Here is a 25,058-nt window from a genome sequence, read left to right as displayed (position 1 = left end):
TGCCTGAAATGTTGGAGCAGATGAAGGAGGTAATTTGTTATTTACTAAATGTTTAATCATGCATTTAGGTTTGGGGTTTTTTTTCACTCTACTGCTATAGCCTGTGTTTCCAGTACTCACACTCTCTTAACCCTTGTTTTCTCTTTCTGGTAAGGTTGCTTCTGACTGATGTGGTACATATTTACTCTACAGTGGTGTTCCTTTAACTGGGATATTAGGATGCCTTTAGTAATTACCAGCTTTCCAATGAGCTACTGCACCCTAGCCAGAGCACGTCAGTGGGCACCTTCCTGGGTCACCTACAGAGATGATATTCCAAGAAAAAGGAGAGGAAGAAGTGTCTTCCAGTAACTAGAAATAACTGAGAAAACTCTGGCATTTGGCATGCTTTGAAAAGCACTTATGCTTTTAAAGAGAGAATGTGACATACAGATGTAGGACTAGCATTAAATAGCTACACATGAAAACTGGACAAACATGACAAGTTCTGGGAGCTTGTATCCTGTGAGCAGAGTATTTTCTCATGTTGAAGGAGCAGGATTAAAAGTTCTATTTGAACTTTGAGTTTAACTGTGGGTGATGGAACACATTATTTGTAGCTTTTACAAATGGGATAAATGAGTTTGTGTTACTTCAGTGATAGCTCTAATGATGAAAAATTTTGGGAGGTGGGGAAGGGCCATATGACTCAGCTACAGCCATATCCCTGGACTGGTAACACTTCTGGAGAAAATGGGCATTTGGCCAGCCAGGCTTAAGTATGAGCTCACCTTCCACTGGGACTGCCTGTCCTGCTCTCTTGAAATGCATCTGTATGCAGGACTTATTCACAGTGCTCTTTCCTTGGTTGTGGCTTGTCCTGCTGGAGACAAAAGAGAAAGCTTGATCTGGCTTCACACCTTATCCTTTCTCCCCACATGAAGGCAGGCAATGAGCCAGCAGGAGAGCAGCAAAATACATTTCAAGCTGGAGCACTTTATCTCTATGCATTTTCCCAGGAAGTGTGGCTTCCCTTTTCTTGCACAGTATTTTCATGGTACTGAATGTTGTCCATTAATCTGATATCCTTGAGAACTGTCAAAAATAGAACACTCATGTGAGTTTCAGGATTTATTTACCTTCCCCTGAAACATGGAAAATTCTCAAAACACAGGAAATGTATTAGAAGAACAAATCATTATACTAAGGAATTTGGTAAAAGAATGGTTACTTTTTTTCCCTGCTGCTCCTCCTGCAGTTCAGACCATTAGGAACAATGGCAGAGGTGTACTTAGCTAGACATGGAAAAAACAGAGCACAAATGTGTTCAACTTACTCTGTTGGTTGAAAGCACATAATTTCTATGAAATTTGCAATGGTAGAAAGGGAACTGAGAGATGTGCCAAGCTGTGCTGTACTGAGCTGGAGGGGAGGCAGTAGATGAACAGGCAGAAGTGCATTTACTTGGGAAGCTGAATGGGATTTGATGGAAGTCACAGTGAAGCACCCAGAGAGAGAAGTGACTTCTTATGTTCTCAGGCAGGAATTCCCTCCCCAGACACAGTTGTTTCAAAGCTTTATTGGCTAATGAGAGCAAGAAACTCTCTGGTTGATGTCATGAGACTAGGAGAGCAAGACATCACCAGTGGGAATATGTGAGTTGGAGTAAAATAAGAGTTGATTGCACCTTGGAGCAAAATGAGCTACTGTGAGACACAGGCAGTGTTAGTGGTGATTTCATGCTGGGTGACGCCAGCAGTGCCTGGGAGGCATGAGAATCTTTCCAGGCCAGAAAGATTTGTGGTAAGCACTGGGTGCTGTATCCCTTCCACCTGACACTGCTCTTTCTGTAACAGGGTTTGCATTTTCAGGTGGGACTGACATGACACTCAAGAACTACTCTAGGGCTTTGACTTTCCAAATTCTGGAATTCTCTGTGTCTTAACCAACATCCTTCAGTTGTGGTAGTGCTTCCCTCTGCCATGCAGATGGTGCAGGGTGTACATGACACAGCTGCATCTAAGGGGCTTCCAGATCTTCCACAGTGCTTCAGAGTGGGCCCTAGACAGTTTGTAAACAATGGTTTTGGCTGCGGATGGGACAGCTTCTTGATAACTTACTTAATTACTGAGTGGAAAATAACTTTAAGCTTTAAGAACCAAACCAGGTGTTATGTTCTTTAGGAAAGAAGTAGTTTGAGGTAATCACATTGTTATTATCCAACATATATGCAGTACTGGTCATGCTAAAAAGTCATACAGAATATTCTCCTAGGTGTTGTTTCTTCTCAGGTTCTTTTGTGGCTCATTTACATGAAGCTTGCAATAAAAAAATGGTTAGTGTGCTTGATGCTGCAATATACTCAAGTTAGCTGTTGATATACAAAGGAATCTAGCCATGATGACACAAACCATTGCATGGGCTAATTTACACTGTGGACAAACTTAACTGTGGCCAAGGTACTTAGTGAGGGAGCAGATACTTGTATAGTATGCAGATGAGCCTGTGGGAGAGAGCATTTTTCTTTGTGAAAGGAGACCTGGACAACAGACAGATGTTCACTCCCGGCAGCTGTGCTGGTTAAAATGTTACCATCCCCAGATGCTCAATATTCCCATCCTGCGTACGTTCCTGTCTCCTGAGTTCTACCAGTGGAAGGGAGCCAGAAAGCACTTGCTAAACAGAGAAAATCAGCTGCATGAGCTCAAGCATCTGGTATAGGTGGCTTGAGACAACCTGACCACCTGAAGCTGATAGACTTGGCAAACCTCTGAGTATGGGATAGCCTCCAGGTGGCAATGTTAAAATCTGGAAGGCGGCCATCAGCTGGTGGTCTTGGAATCACAACTGCAACCTTTATTCTTGCTTATCCCTTCTTTTGTGTTGGTCAGGAATGACGTAAATGTTTTGTACCATCTTCATGGGCTTTACATTTTTGAATTGGTGGAGGCTTTGTTCAGATAATGAATCTCACTCAGGGCTTCTCCAATTTATTTCCTGTTTTTAGGTCTCTCTGTAATATTAAAATTCAGTTCTTGTTCCTTACTTCCATCATGCAAAGCAAAACTGGAATGAGAATCCTAAGATGGCCCAGCACTGAGTGTGGAGGACCTTGTAGTGATGGTGCCTTGGAGAGGCTGGTTTTGCTGGCAGTGTTTGACACTGTGAATTCTTACCTGAGCAAAGCATCATCCAAACTCACCTACACTCAGCCTTCCCTCCAGCTAAGTGGATAGGTGTCTCCTGGAAGAGATAGGGCAGAAGGTTACCAGCTCATGGCTCATGCCTGTAGGCATTTGGAGGTTCTCAACAGAACTCTGCTGTGTACAGGGAAAGTGTTTTTCTAACTAAACTTAGAGGTTCTGGCCACCTCCCTGAAGCTGTCTAGCCATCTTACCTAACTTGACTCCTGGGGAACCAGCAGCTGAGTGAAAGTAAACAAGGTCTGTCATGGCATCAGGGAGAGAGGGAAGAGGAGAGCATCATGGCTTTGTAATTGTTGCTGAAGTCATGTAAAGCAGAAAAAAAAGGAAGAAAAAAGGAGCATAATTCAGACCTGTCTTGATTTAATGAGATTATTATGGAATAGACTGAGTCTGTTAGAATTTGCTGGAATAAAAGCAAAGGGAAAAGAAAAGAAAAAAGAAAAACCATCTATCAAATAAGAACTGTATGTAAAAATTACATGAGGAGTCCAGAGTTTGCCTCAGATGCAATAATGGCCTCATTCTCTAGAGTGATAACGTGACTGATTATCCTTCATTGCTTCCTCTTAGAAAGAAGGGTTGAAAAAGAAAAAGAGAGAATAGTAATACATCTCCTGTTTCTAATGCTGATATGCAATCCAAAGGAATTTGAGCCAACTTGGAGTGCTCTTTGGAACCAGCAGTGAAATTAATTAAGGAAGTTTGAGAGGGCTACGGATAGGAGGGATAATACAGAGAAGATTTCATTTAGCTTTGAAGAGGAGCCCTTCCTAAGCAAGTGTTTCACATTTGGGTTGAGTATGAAATTGCTAAATAATCCCCTTCTCTGTACATTTATTTTGGTTGCTCCTGATTGTTTGAAGCAGAAGTGAGTTGAGGGGGAAGGTCTCATGCAAATTGTAGTGCTGTTATCTAGAGTGATGCATTTTCTTCTGTGTCTTCACTTTAATGACAATTCTCTTGCTTCTGGTACATACACTTAATTAAATGTCATGGAAAGAAGAACCAGTATTTTTGGGGATGCCTCTGCTAGGAATTTCTCTTCATCCTTATTTTTCTGTTTCTACTTCATTTATGAGTAAGGAATGAGCTGTGTCATGCCTGTGCCAAATCAAGAGCCCTATACTGCCCTATGTCGTCTTCAAGGACACGTCTCTTGCCTATGCCGCCTCAAGAACACCTGGGACACAGTGGGCATCCTTCCTTGAAAAGCAGAGTAGATTTCTAAGTAGATTTGGGGTTGTTTTTCTCTTTGCGTGTGTCTTAATCAATGCTGGGGAAGACAGTTTGTGCTTACAAGTTACCATCTGAACAATTTTATTGCATGATTTTTACAGAGACCTTGGGAGAAAGGGAAGTCTCAAAGCTGAAAATGACCTTTTTGTCTAATCCTGTTTTCTCAATACTAACCAGGGCTTGCAAGTGTACAGGATTTGGCTGTACTCACACTTGCAAAAAGTTCAAACTGACCTTTTTCTGCAATCTGAAAATGCATGAAAGAAAAAAACCATTTTCTCTTAAAGAAATCATAGAAATATTTTGAAAATAAAGACCCTGCAGAGTCTTTGAACTACAAACAAAATGGTGTTGCCAATCAAACTCCCCTGGTGTTACTGAAAAAATACAAGCTTGATTTTAGTCAGAATAACTTTTCTTTTACATTATCTGCGTGGTCAATCCTAATAATTAAGAGTTCAGGAATATTAAGCATAGCCAGTGGAAAAAGTGCTTGTCACCCACAGAAAACAGTAAAATAGAAAGCTCTTAGCAAAGGCTGCTATAGAATCAGTTTAATTTGGACACAGAATTGCAGAGACCTCATGCAGACCTCACTTGGCAACTCTTTGTTTCTTCAGTCCTATGTTTCTATCATTGCTATTTTTAGCCCCATCTGTAAAAATATGTTTTTGCCAAGGAGCAAAGGCAGGATAAATTGCAAAAAGCTTGTAAGCAAACAAAGAAATCACAAAGCTTACAGGACAGTCACAGTTGCAGTTTTGTTAAGCTGCTTCCCATTTGTTCCCTGGCTTTGTGTTACCTATTTTGATCATAAGGCTGCCCAAACAAGAACTTGGTCTTTAAGCTTCTTTGTTTATGCTTAAAACCTGCAGCACGTTGTTTGTACCTATGTAAATAAATTACTTACTCTTACAGGAGAAGATCTGCACTGCTCCACTCCAAGGAAAACTGTGAATATTTTGTTAAGTAATTTAGTGATAGCACTTTGCAAAAAGTGCCCCTGTAATGGATGTGGGTAGCCTCAAGTTTTCAGCTCATAATCTGTTCTTTCTGAGAAATATTGGCTCGGTGCACTGCCACGCTGAGAGGTCAGTGTGGCCTGCAGGCAAGCCAGAAGCGATGTCTCATCTCTGGCCAGCTCAAATTGTTGAAATATAGAGATTTGTCAGCACCTTTCTCTGCAACCATGCTGGAAAGGTTTTACTGTCACTGAAATGTTTAGGGTAACAACCTGAGTGTCATCTGAATAAAAAATAGCTGGCTGTGGAGAGCAGCTACCAGTTGGGGTAGGACAGCTTTTGATTATTCAACAGAGGCATTTTTTGTGCAGTTGAGTAGAACACCTGGCTGCTTGCTGTTGTTCCAGGTAGGTATGGATCTTCAGTAGTAAATCCTTTAGCATGTCTGCAGGTGCTATGTCTTGGATAGTCACTGGGGATGATGTGGCACAGGTTAGCGGCATATAAGAGTTTGCCCAGAGGGACGTTTTAGCCAGTGCGGTCCATTCTTGCAGCAGCTCTAATTTGTTCCAGCTGGTCACTGATTGTAAGATGATTTATCTTGGTTTACTGATGGTTAGTTAGCAGACGCCTTCTAATTACTGTTTGTTCGTATGTATGTTCATGGTTTGATTGTACAGAATTATCCGTGGATGATGTTTTCTATTGGAATGCATTTCTCTGGGAGGTAATGTGAGTACTGCAGAGCTCTTCTGTGATGTAGGAAGCGTTGTGTGTTTGTGGTGAGTGAGGTATAGGGCTTCAGCTCCTGTACCTACTAACAGTACCATGTAAATGATTAAAAGAACAGGAATTACTGTACTAAATATATGCAAATGAGTTGTAGAATGGTAGCTGGGTGAACCAGAAGGTTGGATTCCTTGAATTCAGTATAAAATGTAGCTGTGTGAGGTTTTAAATTTGTTTTGTTTTGGGTTTTTTTTGGGTTTTTTTTGTCCTGGGTTTTTTTTTTTTTGTATCTTTTAATCTCCAGTAACCCCAGGAGCTACATAGAGTATTTTTGTACTGCATCTCATAACTTTAGCAAGTACCGCTTCACAGAAATGGAACAGTCAGGTGGGAAATTTCTGTCAGGGAAGTGCAAGCCTTCTTCATTGCATGGGAAATGGGCAGTGGAAAATGCTCTCTATGTCTAATCAGACCTAACACGTGTAGCACCAGTGACGTGCTAATAAAAGTGTCAGGCCTTGAGACCAGTAATTTACACCCATGTTTTCAGATTCTCTGTACAAAAAAAAAAAGAAACTCTCGTTGTAGATGAAAAATGATGTGTGAATCTGTAAGGCTAGGCTGAAAAGAAGCAGATGCTGACATTTCTAGAATTAATATTTTTGCCTAAAAGACGCATCTGTCATCAGTCTCCACTTTATAAAAGTGGAGGAGCACTTATCTAAATAAACATGGCAGCTGTTTTCTATGATGGGTCTGTTTTTTAAATAGTAAGAAAATACTGTATCATTTTGAAAGGTATAGTGATCGTTAATATTAACTTACAATTATAATTTGGTGTGTGTAGCTATTCTCTGCTGTAGAATAATTTCAAATGACACTTCTTCACATAATCAGAGAACCATCCTGCATGAGTAGAGGGAAGGTTAATAACTGAAAGTGTGTGCAACTGAGAGCTCTGCAAATGCTGAAAACTTGCTGAGAAGAGAGTTCTGCATTGCAGTCTCAGGAGCATGTTAAATAAAATTAAGAGTAGGGAAAAAAAGACAAGAGCTTTTGGAGAAGTAAATTTTCAAAGTTCTTTGCTTATGGATGATGGCTGCAATATAAGTAATTCACATTTTTTTCAAATTTTTTTGCTTGGCCCATTAACATACCCTTTTCTAGTACTTCAGCAAATCCTATGCATAAAAATGTATGTTTCTGTTTCTGATGAGAGTCTTTAATGAGTTACTTTACACTGATTTAAAGACAATTTTACGTAATTAGACAGGTACAAAGGAGACTTAACAAGGCCAAGGAGACATCTACACTTGCATCCAAACCCAGATTTTATTTGCTTTCTTATTTTCTCTTTGAGAGACTAATAATTGTTTTTGATGATGAGACAGTAAGCCAAGTATAAGGTTGCATTGCAATTTGCAGTTGCAGTTGCACGTGGTGTGACCCCTTTCTTTCTTTAAGTGTTAATTGTAAGTATTTTCTGAAATGTAAAATGCAGAAAGATGTGCGAGATCTGTGTGAGAAGTCCCAGATATTAAAAATCCTTCTTGGGGTACATGCCCCTTTCACTGGGTTCTGGAAATGTATCCCTTCTTTCTAGACAACCTCATTGTTCATATGATTCTTTTGATTTTTGACTGCTCTGTACTTCTATTTTGAAGTGCTTTGGTTAGCAGGACATTATTGGAAAGGTAGGTACAAGTATTTCCACCTCTTCTGTCCATCTTTTTGAGTGAAGTTGGCCTGAACATGGCCTATACATATGGCATTGCAGAGTATTTGGGTATGGCCATACACTTCGGGAATCTCACGAGCTTATCTTGGAGATAAGTTCCAAGCTGGTTAGCTTGCTGTAATGGGGCTGACACAGACCAAGAAGAGCAGCAGGCCTTTAGGCAGGTGCCAGAAGGGCTGTCCTGCCCAAAAATAAAGCCAGCTGTGGTGTGCTAGAAATGCCTAAATGGCATAATATGGCTGTGGATGCTTCACCATGCCTAAGGTGTCTCTGAGAAAGTTGCCGTCTGGGCATCAGCCTTTTACAGATGTTTTGCTGCCAATGAGAAGCTGTTATTTAGCAACAGGATCTCATCCATAAAGAACAGCAATAGCTAGATATGAACTTAATTGTGAAAAACTTGGAAGCAAAGACTTGGAATATCTGAATGTATGTCATGATGGGGTGTAAAGGAGGCATGGATTTCTTAGGGTTTCATTCACCCTATTCCCATGCATGTCCAGATTGTTTGCAAGTTAGGAATGAGAGGAAAATACCCTGTTGTTCTTTTATCAGTCTTGCTAGCCAGGACTGGGAAATGTCAGCATTTGCTGCTCATGCTTCTGTAAGTCATTACCCCTGGAGGAAGGAGGAAGTGGCAGAGGAACTCTGACTTGTAAATGATTCCTAATCAAAATGCTTCCCAAGGCTATTTGTGGAGAGCTGCAGATTCCTCAGCACCCCTTGCTCAGGCTTGTGTTTAAGACTAAAACATGTTTCTTTACCTTGATCCCAAGCCAGAGTGTGCCCTACCCTGGAGTAGAGCCAAGTTACATCTCTGGGGATGGACAGCTCTATGTAGTACAAAGAGTGGAATTCTGCACTGAAGTATTTCAGATGTTGCTATAGATAGGTACCACTGGCTGACAGTGAGTCTAATCTTATATCACTTTGGGTAGATTGAAGCTGCCCCTGTGACTACTTCACTGTAGGAACAGTTTCATAACCTACTGGTTTCATAAAAGTAGCCTAGTTTTCCTAAAATGTTATTTTCCAAGAAATCCTCTGAATGAGCTGCAGTTCGCCTCTTTCTCACATAACATTTTAAAGTGCATTTTTAACTCATTTTGCTAAGAGCCTAGGACAAACAGGATCTCCTGTTAATGAAAACCTTTGATGGATGCATTAAGGAAGCAGAGTGTATGTAATCCTATATTTCCTGAGGTTACCTCACCAGTATACATGGAGCATTACATTTAAGGAGTGTAGATGCCTGTGTAAAGGTCTTGTAAAAAGCTAGAAGCAGTGTCACTGCTACTACTACAACAGTATGATTTATTTTATCATGGATGTTCTTCAGATACCAACCACTGTGCTATATCATCAGACCTTGAGGCAAGGTCCTCCATAAATTGTAGAAATAGCTGGTGAAGGATTATATCTCATTCTTTCCAATACCTCACTGCCCTGAATCACAGAAGGAGATTTGTTCTCTTTGCTTGTGAATGGAACAGTGATGTGATGTGAACTATTCTGGTAGGTTTTGACCTAGTAACAACTTTTCAAAGTTATGGTGTGTAGGTGCTGCTTCTAAATTGTGTGCTTTTTTTTGCTCTTCCAAGAACAATCCTAATTGATTTTATTCATGGCCTTTTCTACTCATTTGTATCCCAAAACCTGAAGTTTCAAACCATTCCATTAAATGACGTTCATATTGTCTACAAGAAAGTATCTACTGAATAGAAAGTCTTTGTATCTAAATGCCAGATGTCAGAATTTGGGCATTTGGAGATTTAATTCACTCAAGTCTTGCAATATATTCCTGCAGATAACTTAAGGGGAATTGTTTAAAACTAATGCTCTAAGGCAAAGCTGTGTGTATACATCTGTAGAGTTTCTGGTTGTGACCAAGTATTTTAAAGAATGATGATGAAGTGAGAGTCAGAACTGTCACCTTTCTCAGGGCCACAATGGTACTAGTCTTCTGTGTGTGCAAGAAACACACTGGGGACACAGGAGGGATTTAATAACTGTATCTCTGTGAACAAACTGTTCAGAAGGAAAAGCTGTTCTCAGAAGGGAGGCCAGTACTGCACAGTAATGTGGGGGTGAAGGGCGTCGTCGATGGTTGCCAAAGTGTGGTGTTTATAGAAGTATCGTTTATTGTAGGATGTAGTAAGAAAAGCTTGTGAGGCACTATCACAAAGCTTATGCTGTAGAAAAAGAAGCCAAAAAAAAAGAGAAAAAAACCTCTTTGTGCAAGTTTATCTTATGGAAAGCGAATGACTGTAATATAAATACATTGTCGCAGTGGCTATCATTTTGCAGGCATTGAGTTAAGACTTTGAAACGTTATGCAAATGCACTGGTGGTGTATACACAACTGTACACCCACTGGACTGTGCTTCATGTGTTCTTGATGCCAATGAAAACAAAGCAGGCTCCAACTGATTCAGGGGAAAAGTCATGGCTGCAAGAAGCCAGGATCTGTTTTACAGAGCTACTGCTCTGCTTCTAATAGCTGAAGTTAGGAAAGTCCCTTGGATTTAACCTTAACTTTCTTATGATCTGGAAAAGGACATGAATAAGCTGAAGAAGCTTGTTGGTGGTTTTTAATAGTTTTTCTGGCCACAGACAGTTTCCAGCTTAGCATGTTTTATTGCAATTTTTCATAGAAACAGTTCTTTTTTGAAGAGAAATAAATAATCATGTGGCTCACAGCAAAGCTTCTGTAGTCACTGGAGACCTCTGGTGCAACAGCTAAATTAGTCATGAATAGCTGAACTCCCTTCTGCAGTGGTGTGCCAGAATTGTTTCCTTGCCAATGTCTTTTCTTCCCATCTGCTGTCCCCAAAAAGCTGCAGCTCTTTACCCCCAAGGTGGTGAAGAGCCCCCTTTCTGCAGTGTGCAGCTGCCTTCCTGGCCCATTCCTGCCTAAGTGGCTGTCTTGCCTCATTTTTCACCATTGCCTGTGCAACTTCTGGGACTTCTGTTGAAAGTGCTGTCATCCGAAGTAGACTGAAAATCACTAGAAAACCCCCACTGGGTTACATGACCTTTGGGGCAGTGCTTGTCTACATCCTGCCTTAAAATCTACCTCTTCCACCCGGTGTATATATTCTAACCTCCAACCTTGGCTCTGTTTGAGTGTGCCCCGTGCAGAAGCTGGCAGGGAGATTAGAGGGGGAAGCATAGGCTGTATAAAGACATCTGGTTCATAAAAAAACACTGTGTGGAGGATAGGGACAGTGGTACCTGCGGTTGTGGCATTACTGTTACGTAGCTGCCTACTAAAAATGAGCTATTTTTAATTTCAGAAGGCTAAAGCCTTTTGATACAATTACCCAGCATGGACTTTATAAGGCACAGTGACAGCAATCAGTTTAATGAGACCTGCAGCAAGGAAGAGTTTGATTAGTAAGTGAATAAAATGGCAGCAAGAGATGGAAATGATATGAAAGGATTCAGACTAGAGGAAAAGCTGGATTTGTGATGCTGGCCATTCATCTCCATGCAGAAAGCAAGAACTAACCAGCTATTTAACATTAAGGCATTAAGTGTAGTTGGTAAATTTAAGAAAATTAAGATAACTTTTTAAATAGTCTCTCACTGGATAAAAACAAAACAAAACATGGAAAGTGTTGATCTGTTGTTGGAAATAGTGCCTGGGATAATTAGACAGTCCACAAAGGTGCTTGTGGTGCAGTGTGAATCCAGTCATTTGAGTTTTTGAGAGATACTGTTTTCTGTTGGATTTCCCTTAATTTACAATCAACTAGCAGCAGAAGAAATAGATTACGTTGTTGGAAGCTCTGCCTTCTGGATGAAACTTCAGAGACATTAAAAACCACGTAAGGAAAGACAGTATAATTTGTGGGATACATTACTTGTACTTGCAGGAGAGATTTGTTGAGAGAAACAGATCTAACCTGGGCAAAAGCCTCAGCTGTTGAACTGTCCAGGAGAAGGATCAATAAAATAATATCTCTCACAGCAGAACAAATACATGGGCTGCATCTGAAAGCATCCAGGACTTAGGATAATTGATGGCCAGTCTGGGATGCAGGTACCATGAATCCTTGTAGGTACTGGGAGTGAAAAAACCAACACAGCAATGGCCTGAAGAGAAATGCCTCATCTCATGGGAAAAGTGTATTAGGTATGGGACACTGTGCCTGTTAACCTCGGAATAGAGATTATGTTCCCAGAACAGCAGAAGCAGCAAAGCTCTATTTCTATAGATGAATGACTTGAATCTGTCCTGTCTGCAAAAATCTGTTTTTTCCCAGCACCACCATGGCACAAGCACTGAATGAAAGGCAGAAGATCTGGCAGGTGCTGGCTGGAAGGCCAGCTGCTGCCAACCACTGTGGGATGCTTTCTGGAGTTCCTACAAAGAAAGAATTCAGGGACTCTCTATTCTCCACAGGAGTCTGACTTTGAAAAAAAAAAACCAACTTGTAGGAACTTAATGTCCTTGAGATCATACTGTAATTTTGATTTTTGCTGTTTTGTCTCTATATACCTTTTTCAGAGTAGTCCCTTGATCATTTGTGACTGGAGTTAGTCAGTGATTCACAAACTACAGATGTCCCTGGTTTCCGCCTCCATAAGCCTTCTTTCCTTAGGAAATCAGCCTGAAAGGGAGAAAGTATGCACCACAATTAAACCTTTCAGGGCTTCCAAGAGAAGGGGGACTACTTACAACATCACTTTGAACAGAGCCAAGAGCTCAGTGTGGAAGCCCTAGAGGGGAGAGGGCTGCTGCCTGTTCAGCTGTGTGACTTTGCAAGTAGGCTATTGGGTCAGCAAACGATTCGATTTCAGCTGGGTTGTAAAGCCAGATGCAATATCATCACAGCAACACTTCTGCTCAGTGCTATTAGACTGGAGAAATGTGGCCAAGTGCTGTTTGCACTGTCCCCCAGCTGAGAGCAGAGTGCTCAGCACTCAGCACTGTGACCTCCTCCAAGGAGCCCTTCTGCAGTTCCAGCAATTGTGAAATTTAGGACCAGTGTCTCTGCCTGTGCATACCTTAAAGGAAGTTACTGTGCAGCCTATAATTTCATGTTCCAGAATGGTCCATTTCACCCAAAGCAGAAATTACCCTGGTCTTCCACCTCCTCCCACAGGACCCTCAGTGCAACTCATGTTTTTGTGAAACTTGAAAGAAGCAGTACTAGCAGCTTCCCGACCGTTTGATTTCAAAGTGGAGAGCTATATCCCCGAAGAGCATACTTCAGTTCCTGTTAGGATGCTGGGATATTTCATCAAACAAAGAGCAACCCACTTCCCCCTTCAAAAGAGAAATCTTTTAATATAGTGCATCCCAGGAAAAGTGGCTCTTGCAAACTGGAATGGATAGCAAGACTGGACAGACCTGGCACCTACATGTTACTTTGTACACACTGGTTAATGGAACACATAATTTGGAACAGATAACAGTATTTAGAGCCCTCATTCTATCCTAAATTACTAATTAATGAATTAATGTAGTTATTCCTTCAGCAGATGCATGCAACCATATACTCAGTAACTTCCAAAAGAGGGAGACATTTTGGTTCTTGGTTTTAGGTCAAGATCTTCTAACTCTGTGACACTTTGCAACTACACTTGCAATTTGCTAAGAACTCAGGGACATGCATTTACATTAGTTGGAGACAATTAGTCAGACTTTTTTGTTATTGCAGCTTGTTGATGACACAGACTGTACACCTAACAAGTTATATCGTAAGGGTTCATTTAGGAGAGGTGGGGGAAGACAAACTTTTACCTGCTAGAAACAGGTGGAATTTTATATGCTTCTTTTTCCATGTCAAGGAATGCCTTTGCATCAGAGAGAGATTAAAAATTTAAATAATTTCAAGAATTGTGCCTTTGCTTTGCCCCAGAGTTGGTTTAGTAATTTATTTCACAAGAATCTTGTATCTTACCATTTCTAATCTGTATTGATTTTTAGGTGATTTTTAAGGCATTTAAGAATATTTATTTATATCCACATTAATCTGTATGACCTGGTCTTAAAATGTACATGAGCTCTGTAGAGTATTTGCTTCACACCCTGTTCTTACAACACCACTTTATACTGTCACCAGGGCCACTTTCTAAAGCCTTCCCATAGGACTGATATTGCAGAAAATAGGGTTTGAGATCTAGATTTGAAGTTTAAAAATCTGGCACATACAAGACAGTGTAAATACCTGCTGTTTCGAATTGAAACTCAAGATCTCCCTATTCTGAATTTTATCCAACACTTTCTAGAGAGGGATTTTAAAAATACTAATCTAGACAATAGATCAGGCTGCAGGGATGTGGGAAGCTCTGGCTTGTCTGTCTGATGTGCTGATTGCTTTTATGGTGAGAACTGTATCGCTACTTTGTGCATTTTCAAAAAATCTTCCTTCTGTGACCCTTCCTGGGAACTCTGACTGTGCATGACATGGCTGTTTCAGGCACCCTGACATACCGTGTAGGGGTGAAGTTATTTCCAGAGGCTGTCCACCCCATGCTGCACCAGTGTTCTTATAAGAAGTGGACTGTCTTTCTTCTGATTTGGGAAGAGAACACCTTTCCAGATTAAATTTCCAGATTAAACCCATACTCTAAGTCGAGTATCCTTTCCTTATTGTGCACAAAATCTACTTACATGGCACATCAGGGACTGTAATCTGATTGTAAAATCAAGGTATGGGTTTTCAGGGCACATGATTCCAGAGGCATTTTGGAGATGCTTGCATAGTACGTGTTGCTGACCTGGTTTATGTTTTTAGTATATGTTTGGGAGGTAGTCAAAGTCCTTATTGTCACAGAGTAGTTAACAAGTCAGACAGAGCTCCTGGGGTGCACCAGGTGTATGCAAACCAACACACCATCCAGTTCACCTAGGAAGCCCTATACACATCAGCCAATGTGCTGTAATGAAACGAGTTCTGGAATTCCTTAATATTTTATTAATTCCAGAATGGTAATAGCCATTGTTAACTGAATCTTAAATAATATGTCCATCTCTTTATTGGTATTTGTCTATTGCCTTTATGCCTTTGTTGTCACAGAAATGATAATATTTCTTATTATGTTCATAGTGACTGTAGTTACTTGCACTGGGGCAGAGTAGTTGAAGACAAACAGTCACACAGTTGTGTGTTTATTTGGCTTCTCTTGCCACTGGCATGGGGCAGACTTGCTCAGTAGTGACCCTGTTGAACTTTCAAAGTTTTTTTTTTCATGCTGGTGGCGTAAAATCTTTCTTCATAGCTGGAGACAGCCTTGAACATCTGTCTTAGTTCTTACAACAACCCTGCTGAGTCTACAGTGTGTGTCTGACCTTGCTCTTAATGTCTGGAATATGTATCCCGAAGTTGAGAGAAATGTTATTTTGATATTTCCTTTTTTTTTTTTTTTCTTTCTTGAAAGGATAGGCTCACTGGTAGCAAATGAAACTTTTCACACTTCTAGAATGAAAGTTAAAAATTAATGTGCATCCACTGAATCCTAATGCCAGTCAGCACTTAGAAAAAATATTCTGCAAAATCAATGGAAATTTTACTTCTGTTAGAGGATGAGCAGTCATTCAAGTGCAAGGTGAACATAGGGCAAAACTAAGGAAGAATCTTTTTAGATGATTTATAGCTTTACTAAAGCACAGAGCTGAAACCTGAAAGTCAAATAGAAAATGAGATACCCACAAGAAACCTGGTTCTTGATAATACTGATGTTAACCTTTGACTTTAAATAACATGTATGTAAAATATTGTTTAGACATGCTCATTAACAGTAGCAAACAAATTGGGTGTGTGGAAATCTCTGTCCTACTGGTATTTCATGAGCTCTTTAAAAATCTGCTAAAGACAAGCTGTTGGTGGTGATCACTTTCTCACCCTCATGGTAGATGAACTTGAAGGTTTTTGGGGATTAATTACAATAGACTCCTAACCTGCAGACATTTTTCTGCAGGCATTTTTTGCTCTGTCTGTTCCAGCACATAGGCTGTGCACCAGGCATGTGCCCTAAACCAGGACACCTACCCCAAAACTGCCCCTTTGTCCTTCATCCAGTGTCTCCAGCAGTTGGTCATAGTCTGGATGGGTGTGTCAACACTGCCAAGGTGTCCTTATTGAACAGCAAAATATCATAATTGAGGTAGGAGCTGAGCAGAAGTGAATGGATGGCTAGATGGACCAGCTCCATGCTTTCATTTAAATAAGGATTTGTTATCTGTCTTTCTCAAAGATGGAGCTCTCGCGGGAGTGTTAGAAAGTGCTGTTTCATCTCCCTCTCTCTTCTGTCTCTTGATAAAACTGCTTAGACAAGATGAAACCTCAGTCCACACCACCTGCTGAGCTGATGCTTCAGAGCCTTTTGGTTTATCTTGCAGATATGAGGTGGCAGTAGGAGATACAGTATTTCTATTTGCCTACAAGTCGGAAAGTGAATATTTTCTTTGTAGACAATAGATTTCTTACAAAATGTGTTACCTCCAGAAAACTGTGAGCTGCAGCAGCCTCCTCTGATTAAGGTTTCAGGTTAACTATTGCTCAAGGATTTATTTGCCTAGATCTTGAATAGCATTTCCCACAGGAAGCAGATGTCACTTGTACTTTATTGGTCTGTACTGGCTTCCAATTCAGGTTTGGTTTTACTGGAATAACTGAGGGGTTTTGCTCCTGACCTGGAGCATTTGGGCTGCCTGGGAGATATCATACAAGAAAATGTGAGCTAAAAGATGTAGATGCAATTGAGAAATGGAAGAGGAAAGGTGTTCACTGTGCAGTTCCCATCCTAGCTTAGGTTGTCCAAAGCCAATCTTCTTACTCTCCAGAGTTATTTTTTCTAATGATTTTTGGTATTTTTGTTGAACTTTTGTTGCACTCATTTTTTTTCCTACCCATCTCTAGTCCATGCAATTTAAAGCACTGGCTGCATCAGCTGCTTTGAAAACAGGTATTCTGAATGCTTTGTGAGTCTTGAATTATGATGACTGAGAGTTTTAAGAAAATAGAAATATTGTGTGTGTTTTAACATTTAGTAAGTGCCCGGTGAATTATCTCTCTAAGTTCTTTAGGGCAGGTAGAATTATTCTTACTTTAAATGGTACAGGTTGTTTGTTTCAGACTGTTTTTGAACTTGCACTTGCCTGAAAATCAAGCCTGGGAGAACCTATCTGGGACAGCAGCAAGTTAGAAAATAGTTTGGTGTTAAAAAGCAGCATTCCAGCTGGAAGCAGGAGTAGCACTGAGGTGAAGAGACAGGTGGAACTAGTCTTAGTTTGTGCAGAAGGGCCAGTACAAAAAGTAAGGCAGGAGCTATAAACAAAAGGCTAAAGTGAGAAAATATTTTACATTATCCATGGCATTTTGTATTTATGAAGATACCTATGCAAGAGGCTACAAAGGCAACATCTCAATAGCGTGCTAAGCTTGAGCTTTGATTCAATCTGTCAGTGAAGCAAAACTCCATGGCAGCTCTGCAGAGCCATAGCTTATGTGAATATTAAATGCAGCAGCAAGATTGCAAGAATGGACCTGTGCTCACCATGTGTTGGAGTATTGCTTTATCTTCACAGAATCATAGACTAGCTTGGTTTGAAAGAGACTTTAAAGATTATCTAGGTACAATTTCCCTGCTGTGTGCAGGGGAACCTTTCATGAGACCAGTTTTCTCCATGCCCCATCCAACTTGACCTTAAACACTTGCAGGAATGGAGTACCCACCACTTCTCCTGGCAACCTGTTCCAGTGTCTCACCACCCTCTCAGTAAAGACTTTCTTCCTAATAGCCAATCTAAGCCTATTCTCAGTTTAAAGCCATTTCTCCTTCTCCTATTCTCTTCTAAATAGCCTCTCTCCATCTTTTCTTGTAGGCTCCCTTCTGGTACTCAAAGGTTGCAATTAGGTGACCTTGAATCCTTCTCTTTTCCAGGCTGAACAGTCCCAGTTCCCTCAGCCTTTCCTCATTATCTTTCATGGATATATCTCTGATCCTGTCACCAGTCTGGCTGAGACATCCATGCCCTGCTTTCCCTTTTGCTGAATTGTCACCGAAGTTTGAACTTTGGCTTCTTGTAGCCTTTTTCCCTGGGTGAATCACAGCACAACTCCAGAGAGCCCTTCTTTGTTTCTTTCCTTTCATTCTGCACCTGTGTCTCTTCTCACAGAGCTATTCCCTGAGCATACTAAGGAACATCACTAAAGAATTAATTTAGTTTTGTCAAGTTTCTGGTCTGACCCTTAATTTAGGGCAGTCATTTCAGTCTACAATAAGGTCTGTGTTTCTGCATGCTGCAGTGAAAGAATTACGAGCAGTCCTCAGCCATGTGCACTCAGGATGCTTTGGTAGCCCCATGGGACAGGTAGACTTCAGTGCCTGAAAACTTATTATAGAACAGGGGTACAGTCAGTATGTTGTTTTCTGTGCAACAGTGGGTCTGCCTATATGTAGAAGCTTTTACATGATTCACTGAGGCCATTAGGAGTGGAGTGGTATGCCATCATTTCAGGCACGGAGCTCTTCAAAATGAACGGCTTTTTCCATCTCTCCCCAGGGAGCCCCGAGAGCCATTCAGCATGTAGGTTGGAGGAGACTGTTTGTAAGCCTTCAATCACAGCATCAGAAACACAAAGCTTATTGCTGGGATGGGCCTGCAGCTCTGAGTGATAAATAAGACAAGACAGCTAGATGAAAAAACCTGACTTGCTGAGAAAAAGGTGGACTGATTTTTAAAGTTTGGCAACCTGGACTTCTCATAAACATATGGAACACATGTTGGTAGAGGGTCTAGAGCTAAACACAGTATTCTGAAGGTGTGATGAAGTAATCAGGCAACAGAGCAGAATGAGAAATAAGATCTCTTTAACTGACTCAATTTTCAATATATTTTCTATGCTTTTGTCTTTGTTTATGACACACCAGGATATATTCAGTCTAGTTTGCTTTTTTTTTTCTTTTCTTTTGTTTTTTTCTCATTTATTCCCGGAATTTCATATATCCACTTGGTTTTCAGTCCTCTGAAGAAAGCAGACCTTCTGGGTTTGTATAGTTGGACTTGGAAACTAACAAGAATGTTCTTTCTTAAGTGATTTCGCCTTATTTGGCTTCTGAGGTCACAGACATAGGGGAAGAACACCTGCTCTCATCTTGTTTCAGCACTTAATCCCTGTCCCAGACAAGCCTAGAAGGGCACAACACAGGAGATGAAGAATAATATAAAAAATTGCTCAATAACTTTTTGGAACATACGGAAATGTTCATGGATAGTGATTTTATTTTCCCTGGTTTTATCATATCCACACCAAGAAGTAAGATAGAAAAACACTGTTTCTTCAATTACTACATTCATTGTTTGAGAGATTGAAAAAAGTATGGATAATCCAAGGTCTCTGCAAGCAATATAGAAACTCTTGAAGGACAATTGTACATGTCCTGTATGTCTGATGCAAGCAGAAATTTCTATTGGCAAAAACTGCTTTGGTAAGGCTTTTCAAGACCTTGTTGCCTCTGTGTGTGTGTGTGTGTGTGTGCGCATGCACACACACGCACATTTGCTTGATGTTTTGCTTTAATTTTTTTCTAATGGAGCCTATTTTCCTTCAGGGTGGCAGGACACAGTGTATCCAAGAAGTCTGCCCCATTCTGTCATGTCCCCAGCACCTCAGTCACATTCCTGCTGGACAGTGCTGCCCCAAATGCTTAGGTGAGTGGTTTTTCCCCTAGGAATTTTGTAATTAATACAATATGTTTGTGCATAACATATTTTAGACCAGTATTTCACAGTACTGGTAAATTCCAGGAGGTGAAAGAGACTCTATTGCTCAGAGTTTATAATCCACAGATTTTGAACAGGTACTCTGAATGGTCAGTGTTAGGCTTGTAGTTAATCAAGCAGCTGCAGAAGAGCATTTGAACACAGACCAGTTGCCTTGCTTAAAAGAAAAAATATAGGGATGCTTCCCACCTTCGTCATATATTTTACAAAGGAGGTTGAGGTGGAGGAAATGTTCCTTTGGAGTTTGCCACAAGAAAAAGGCCTCATCATCTCATATTATTACTTGAGTGAGCATTTGCATTTTTGGTTTTTGAGGAAATGCAGGTCAGAGGAAACTTCTGAACTGACACTGCATTTTTAGAAACTGTTGTCAGAGAGGCCATGGATCCAGGAGTCCATCTCATGGACTCCTCCTCATGGCCTTCTTAAGGTGGAATCACACTGTCATCCAGGAATGTTTTCAATTACATCTTTCCAACACATTTGAAAGGTGTGAGTCATAGGCCTCTAAGAAGGGCTGGCTCTTCCAGGACATGACAAGCTAGGCAGTGACAAAATAAGGCACTGCCTTGTGCTCTTACTTTGTCCACAGATCCCACAGGTTAACATTCCATCTTTTTCTTAAACAAGGAGCACTTACATCCTACCAAGTAAATTGACTTTAGTTTGGTCTATAACTAGGGTTGTAACTAGGTTTGGAAAATTTCAGAGCTAATTACTTCCAGTCCTTCAATGGAAACTTTTTGTAATTTTGACTATATTTTTATCTGAAATCTCTTAACAGGTCTAGGTTGGAGATACAGAGATGTCTGGCCTTGGAGCCAGCAAAGCTATATAGAGTTCCAGGTTCTGATAATACTTTACATTTTTGACTGCTTGAAACAAACCTGAATTTATTTATTTGCTAATTGAGAAGTGCTTCAGGTAAATAAATGTCGGCCTGGAACATTCAACCACAGTACCAGAGAGTAATGCGGTAGAGGAATGAAATGGAGAGGAGAACAGTCCAAACGCTGAGCTTCTGTTTTGGCTGAGAACATTTTTCCTTTCCTTCTGAAAACTCCCCTTGTCCTGTCCTCCCTATGCTTTTCCTGACTGAACTTTCCCCTCCTGAACGAGGCATTCAAAATGCAGCTTTAATTTTTGACTGCTTCAAGGGAATCTTTCTAAAATTTCTTTTTTCCCTTCTTAGAATGTAAACAAATTCAGTAATAATAATGTATTTCATTTTATGTAGTTTTTACTCTAAAGCATTTCATATACCTGCAAATAGATTATGTCTATTTACAGGGAAGTGTTAAAAGTTCTGGTGGGGAGGTAAAGCCAAGGGATGAGTAACACACTGCATGGCAGTTGGGAAAGAGAAAAATTTCCAGGGATGCTGAGGCATGGTTTTTAAAGTATCATATGAAGGACCTCCCTGCAATTGAATTCCTGATACTCAGCAGACATAGCTTAGAAGAATGCTGTGGACTCTACTGGGACTTGAATTATTAGTTTAACTAGTGGTTATGAGCCAGCAAAGACAACCATTAAGCCAATATCTTCATCACCACATCTTTTAAAGTGGTGTCTCCTTTGACAGTGGTTTTTAACCAACTATTTGAACTGGGTAGGCCACCCGGGATTGTGCTGAGCTGTTTGCAAGGCATGGTGAGATAGTGTGGGAGAGAACTGGACTTTTGTTCATTTGCTGACACAAGCTCTGCAGTTGAAGTCCTGGCCCCACAGTGAGCAACAGAAGTGTTGTTACAGGCAGGACTGCAGCATGGCTTTGCCCCTAAGTAGTGCATGGATGTGGAGCAGTTCCTTTTAGGACTACTGAGCATCCTCAACTGATTCCTTATGTCAGTCCTGCAAGATAAATTAAACTTTTTGAGAAAGACACACATCCTGTGAAAGAAGGCTGGCTATGCAATCACAGGCGAATTCCAAGTAGCTAATTTGCAGGAGAGGGATGTTTAAATTGTGTCTAACAGAACAAAAGCAATTATTTAATAACTTTTGTTTAACATTCAATTTGTAAAAACTGAAGGAAAATCCAATGGATTTTGCTGTATGCTTATCCTTTTGTTCACTTATATCTGAGAGGAAAATGAAACTTTTTTTTTAAAGAGGTTCTACATTTATCAAGAATTATTGAAAAAGGAAGGAATTACAGTGTGCCAAAGACCTGATGGTTTGAAAGCTAAAATATTGGCCTAGTATTTAGCACTTCTAATATGTACTTTGAGTGGGAATTCCCTGCCTTGGATTTGATGCCTATTGAACATTAGATGTCAGAAATTATAAGGTAGGAGAGTGACAACCACGCATAAAAGAACTTATTAGTTACCTGCCTCCAACAGTAAACAGGGAAATTCAAAAGTAGGAAAGTAAGTATAGTGTTTTTGTGAAGAGCCCATGTGTATGTATTAGAATAGCCTCTTTTTAAAAATAACTTACTGAGAAAGAAGCTGAGGAATAAGAGAAGCTTACAGGAGTGAAAACTGTATTGTAACTTGGGTCTGAAAGTATTTGCAGGATCACGTGACTTCCAGATAGATTTGATTTTGGTGCTGCCTTCCCTGTATAGTGCCCCAAACCTTTGTCTCACTGCCATTAAACCCAAGTAATTTTCAGATTACGGAAACTAAATATCTTGTGTACATCCTGTTCATAAACGATGCAAATTCCTATATTTCTTGTCGCCTTGCGTGAACACATGGTACACCAAGCTATCTTATTGAGACTGGACAACACCAATGATTTTTTTTGGATCAGTATCACTGAGTTGATTTAGCTTAGCTGCTGTGAACCCCTGAGGCAGATATGCTAAAAAAAGTTTAGACTGCTTTATTTGATAAGTTATTGCTTTAAGTTAAAGACTGTTTAAACTAGTTTAAGTGTACCTACCTTAAGAGTTTGCAGTGCTCACTTTTTATTCCTTTAGCTGCACTGTGCACTTTATGATGAGAAGAAGATTTTTCCTTTATAAACATGCCATAAATCATTTATATTCCATCCCACAGTAGAATGTGCAGAGATGAATGTGTACCAAAAGAATAGTGAACTGTTAAAAGTACGTATTTTTCAGATTGAAATGGAAACACATAGCAAATGACACGTTGCACATGAATTTGGTGACAATAAGCCCTACTATTTTTGTTGACAATGTGGCATATTTTCAACCACATTTTGTTTCTGTTACTGTTTATTCATATTCAGGACAGAGGAAAGTGTTTGACCTCCCATTTGGAAGCTGCCTTTTTCACAGCAATGTGTATGATAATGGTTCCTCATTTATCTATGACAACTGCACAGTGTGTACATGCAAGGTAAGTCCATAGTGCTTAGATATTGTATGCTGATGGTTGTCTGGCTTAGCAGTAATTTGTAGGGCTGTGAAATTGTAAGCCTGATACTATTCTTTGGCATCTTGTGTGGTCTCAAAGAATCTGATCTGAAGAGCACTTGCAGTTGTGCTAGGAAAGTTTAAGTCTCAGTTGAGACATGATGCCTGACCCTGTCTGATGCAAGATAAGGTTGCTCAGATTATGTTGTCCTCTTTAAGACTGCATTAGACTGGAAGAGGATTTTCTAAATTATGAATTACCATATCTCTGCTGAAGGTCAGTGTTTTTTATTTAGTTCCCTAACATGACTGCAACATCTTAGACTTTTTTACCAAGGCAAAAAAATAAAAGTGCCACCAAAATCAGTGAGATTTTGCAGGTCAACAGAAGTGCAAGCTAGTCTTTAAATTCATAGACCATGAAAGATTCCCTTTATCTAGAAATAATATTTATTTTCTCTGAGCTGACCTGTTCAAAGCACCTGTCCAGTGGCTTGGGTGGATGCAATGACTGAGCAAGCAGAAATATATAAGGACACACAGGAGCACAAACATCTTGGTGATGATTTTATGATTTCCTTTCACCTCTGTACCTAGGATTCAACGGTGATATGTAAGAAGAGATGCTTACTTCCTGGTGAATGCAATAAAAACAAAGACCACTGCTGCAAGGAATGTATCTCATACATCTCTCCTGAGGAGGTGAAAGTATGCAAGTTTGGCAATAAGGTCTTTCAGGTAAGGTTTCACATGTGGCTCAAGGATAGGTGCCGTTGTAACAACTAAAAGAGCATGAGTTTGCTGTAAATTATTATTATTGTGACTCGTTTTTAGCAGAATTGTCACCATCCTAGTTGACGATGGAACAACTCAGAGGGAAATCTTTGCAAAATTTTCCATCTGTTCATTTTTTTTCTGAGTTTGCATAAATTCTGCTGATAGTCAACAGTTAAAGTTTAGTTCCCCCTTGAATGTTACATGTTGTTTGCCCCTCTGTATGTAGATGTTCAAGCTGGAGTTTCGTGACAACAGATTCATTTTTAGTAAGAGAAACTAATGCTCTGCTTTCTAAAACAAACATTGATAGTCATGGAGGAGATATTCTGAGTGGTATGTAGGCTTTATCTGCTGAGCCAGAGTCTTTTCCGTAACTGAGCCAACAAGAGCTTTGTGAAGTTCGTTTTGGCTGAAAGTTACTTGATTTACTACATTTCACTTCTCTGCTAAGGACAGCACCCCTGACATCTTATACTGGGATAGCCATGTAATAACTGTTACCTACTGCACTCTCACCCTATGTATTAAAATCACAAGGGATTCCCTGCAGAATGCTTCTGCTGTTTCTGAGACCCCATTTGTTTTTCCAAGTGGTGCAGCTTTTTTTCACACTGTGTCAGAAAAAGATTCTGTCACCTCATGGGCCATCTGTGAATTAAGAGACCCTTGAATCAGATCAAATGTTAAGTCCTGTGTGAGTACTTGGTTTGCTCAGCCAGAATTGCTTCCCATTTATTCCATCTTTTGTGTACATAGCAGAAGTGTTTATTCTGGAAATTACTTGTGAACCTACTGTACACTGAGACTATGCTCCATCTGATTGGCACTTTCACACTGGCACCATTGTGCTTCTGGAACAAATGCCTACTTCTTAGGCACCCAACTAAAATATTCTGCTTCTTGTGAAGATTTTATTATATATTACTAGTATTATATGGAGTGTGAAAAAATAACGAGACAGTACATCCATTTCTGGCCTTGTGTGCAAAAAAGTAAATTCAATATTTCTCTATGAAGTCAATGGTCTAAAACAGAATGGGCACAGCAAATGTGTTTTTGCACTCCTGTGCAAAACCAGCTGTAAGACAAAAATTCAGGGCAGCTGCATGCAGTCAGCTGTGATGTATTCTGGTATCTTGGCAGATGCCTGGTGAGTGGTCATTAGAGACCGAAGAACATCAGAAACTCCAGGCAATAGAAACATGCCCTAGAAACAAAAAATAGGAGAGAGACAGCCTTTGATGAAGCAAGCTGAGCTGAATAAGTTAGTCTCCTTGGCATTTCAGATATAGTCTGTTTCTGTTTCTGGTCGGAACATCATGTTGAGGTGGGCACATAATTATTCACAGCTGTCTGG

The 25,058-nt window shown here is 40.2% G+C and overlaps 1 protein-coding gene across 2 annotated transcripts in view; it reads left to right on the top strand.

Annotated features, from left to right (window-relative positions):
• Nucleotides 1–25,058, top strand: part of BMPER (BMP binding endothelial regulator) — a 147,993-nt gene that overhangs the window by 54,396 nt on the left and 68,539 nt on the right. For both annotated transcript variants that reach the window (XM_086847771.1, XM_086847762.1), the window contains exons 7-9: nt 19,419–19,518; nt 22,798–22,907; nt 23,522–23,662. In XM_086847771.1, the coding sequence (XP_086703897.1) occupies nt 19,419–19,518; nt 22,798–22,907; nt 23,522–23,662 (351 nt within the window). The remainder of the gene's footprint in view (nt 1–19,418; nt 19,519–22,797; nt 22,908–23,521; nt 23,663–25,058) is intronic.

Source organism: Cyanistes caeruleus, chromosome 1 (genome assembly GCF_971803275.1).
Source record: "Cyanistes caeruleus chromosome 1, bCyaCae1.hap1.1, whole genome shotgun sequence".
In the NCBI taxonomy this organism is placed as follows: Eukaryota; Metazoa; Chordata; class Aves; order Passeriformes; family Paridae; genus Cyanistes; species Cyanistes caeruleus.
The sequence above is the reverse complement of the archived record's forward strand: the minus strand, read 5'-3'. Positions and strand labels throughout refer to the sequence as shown.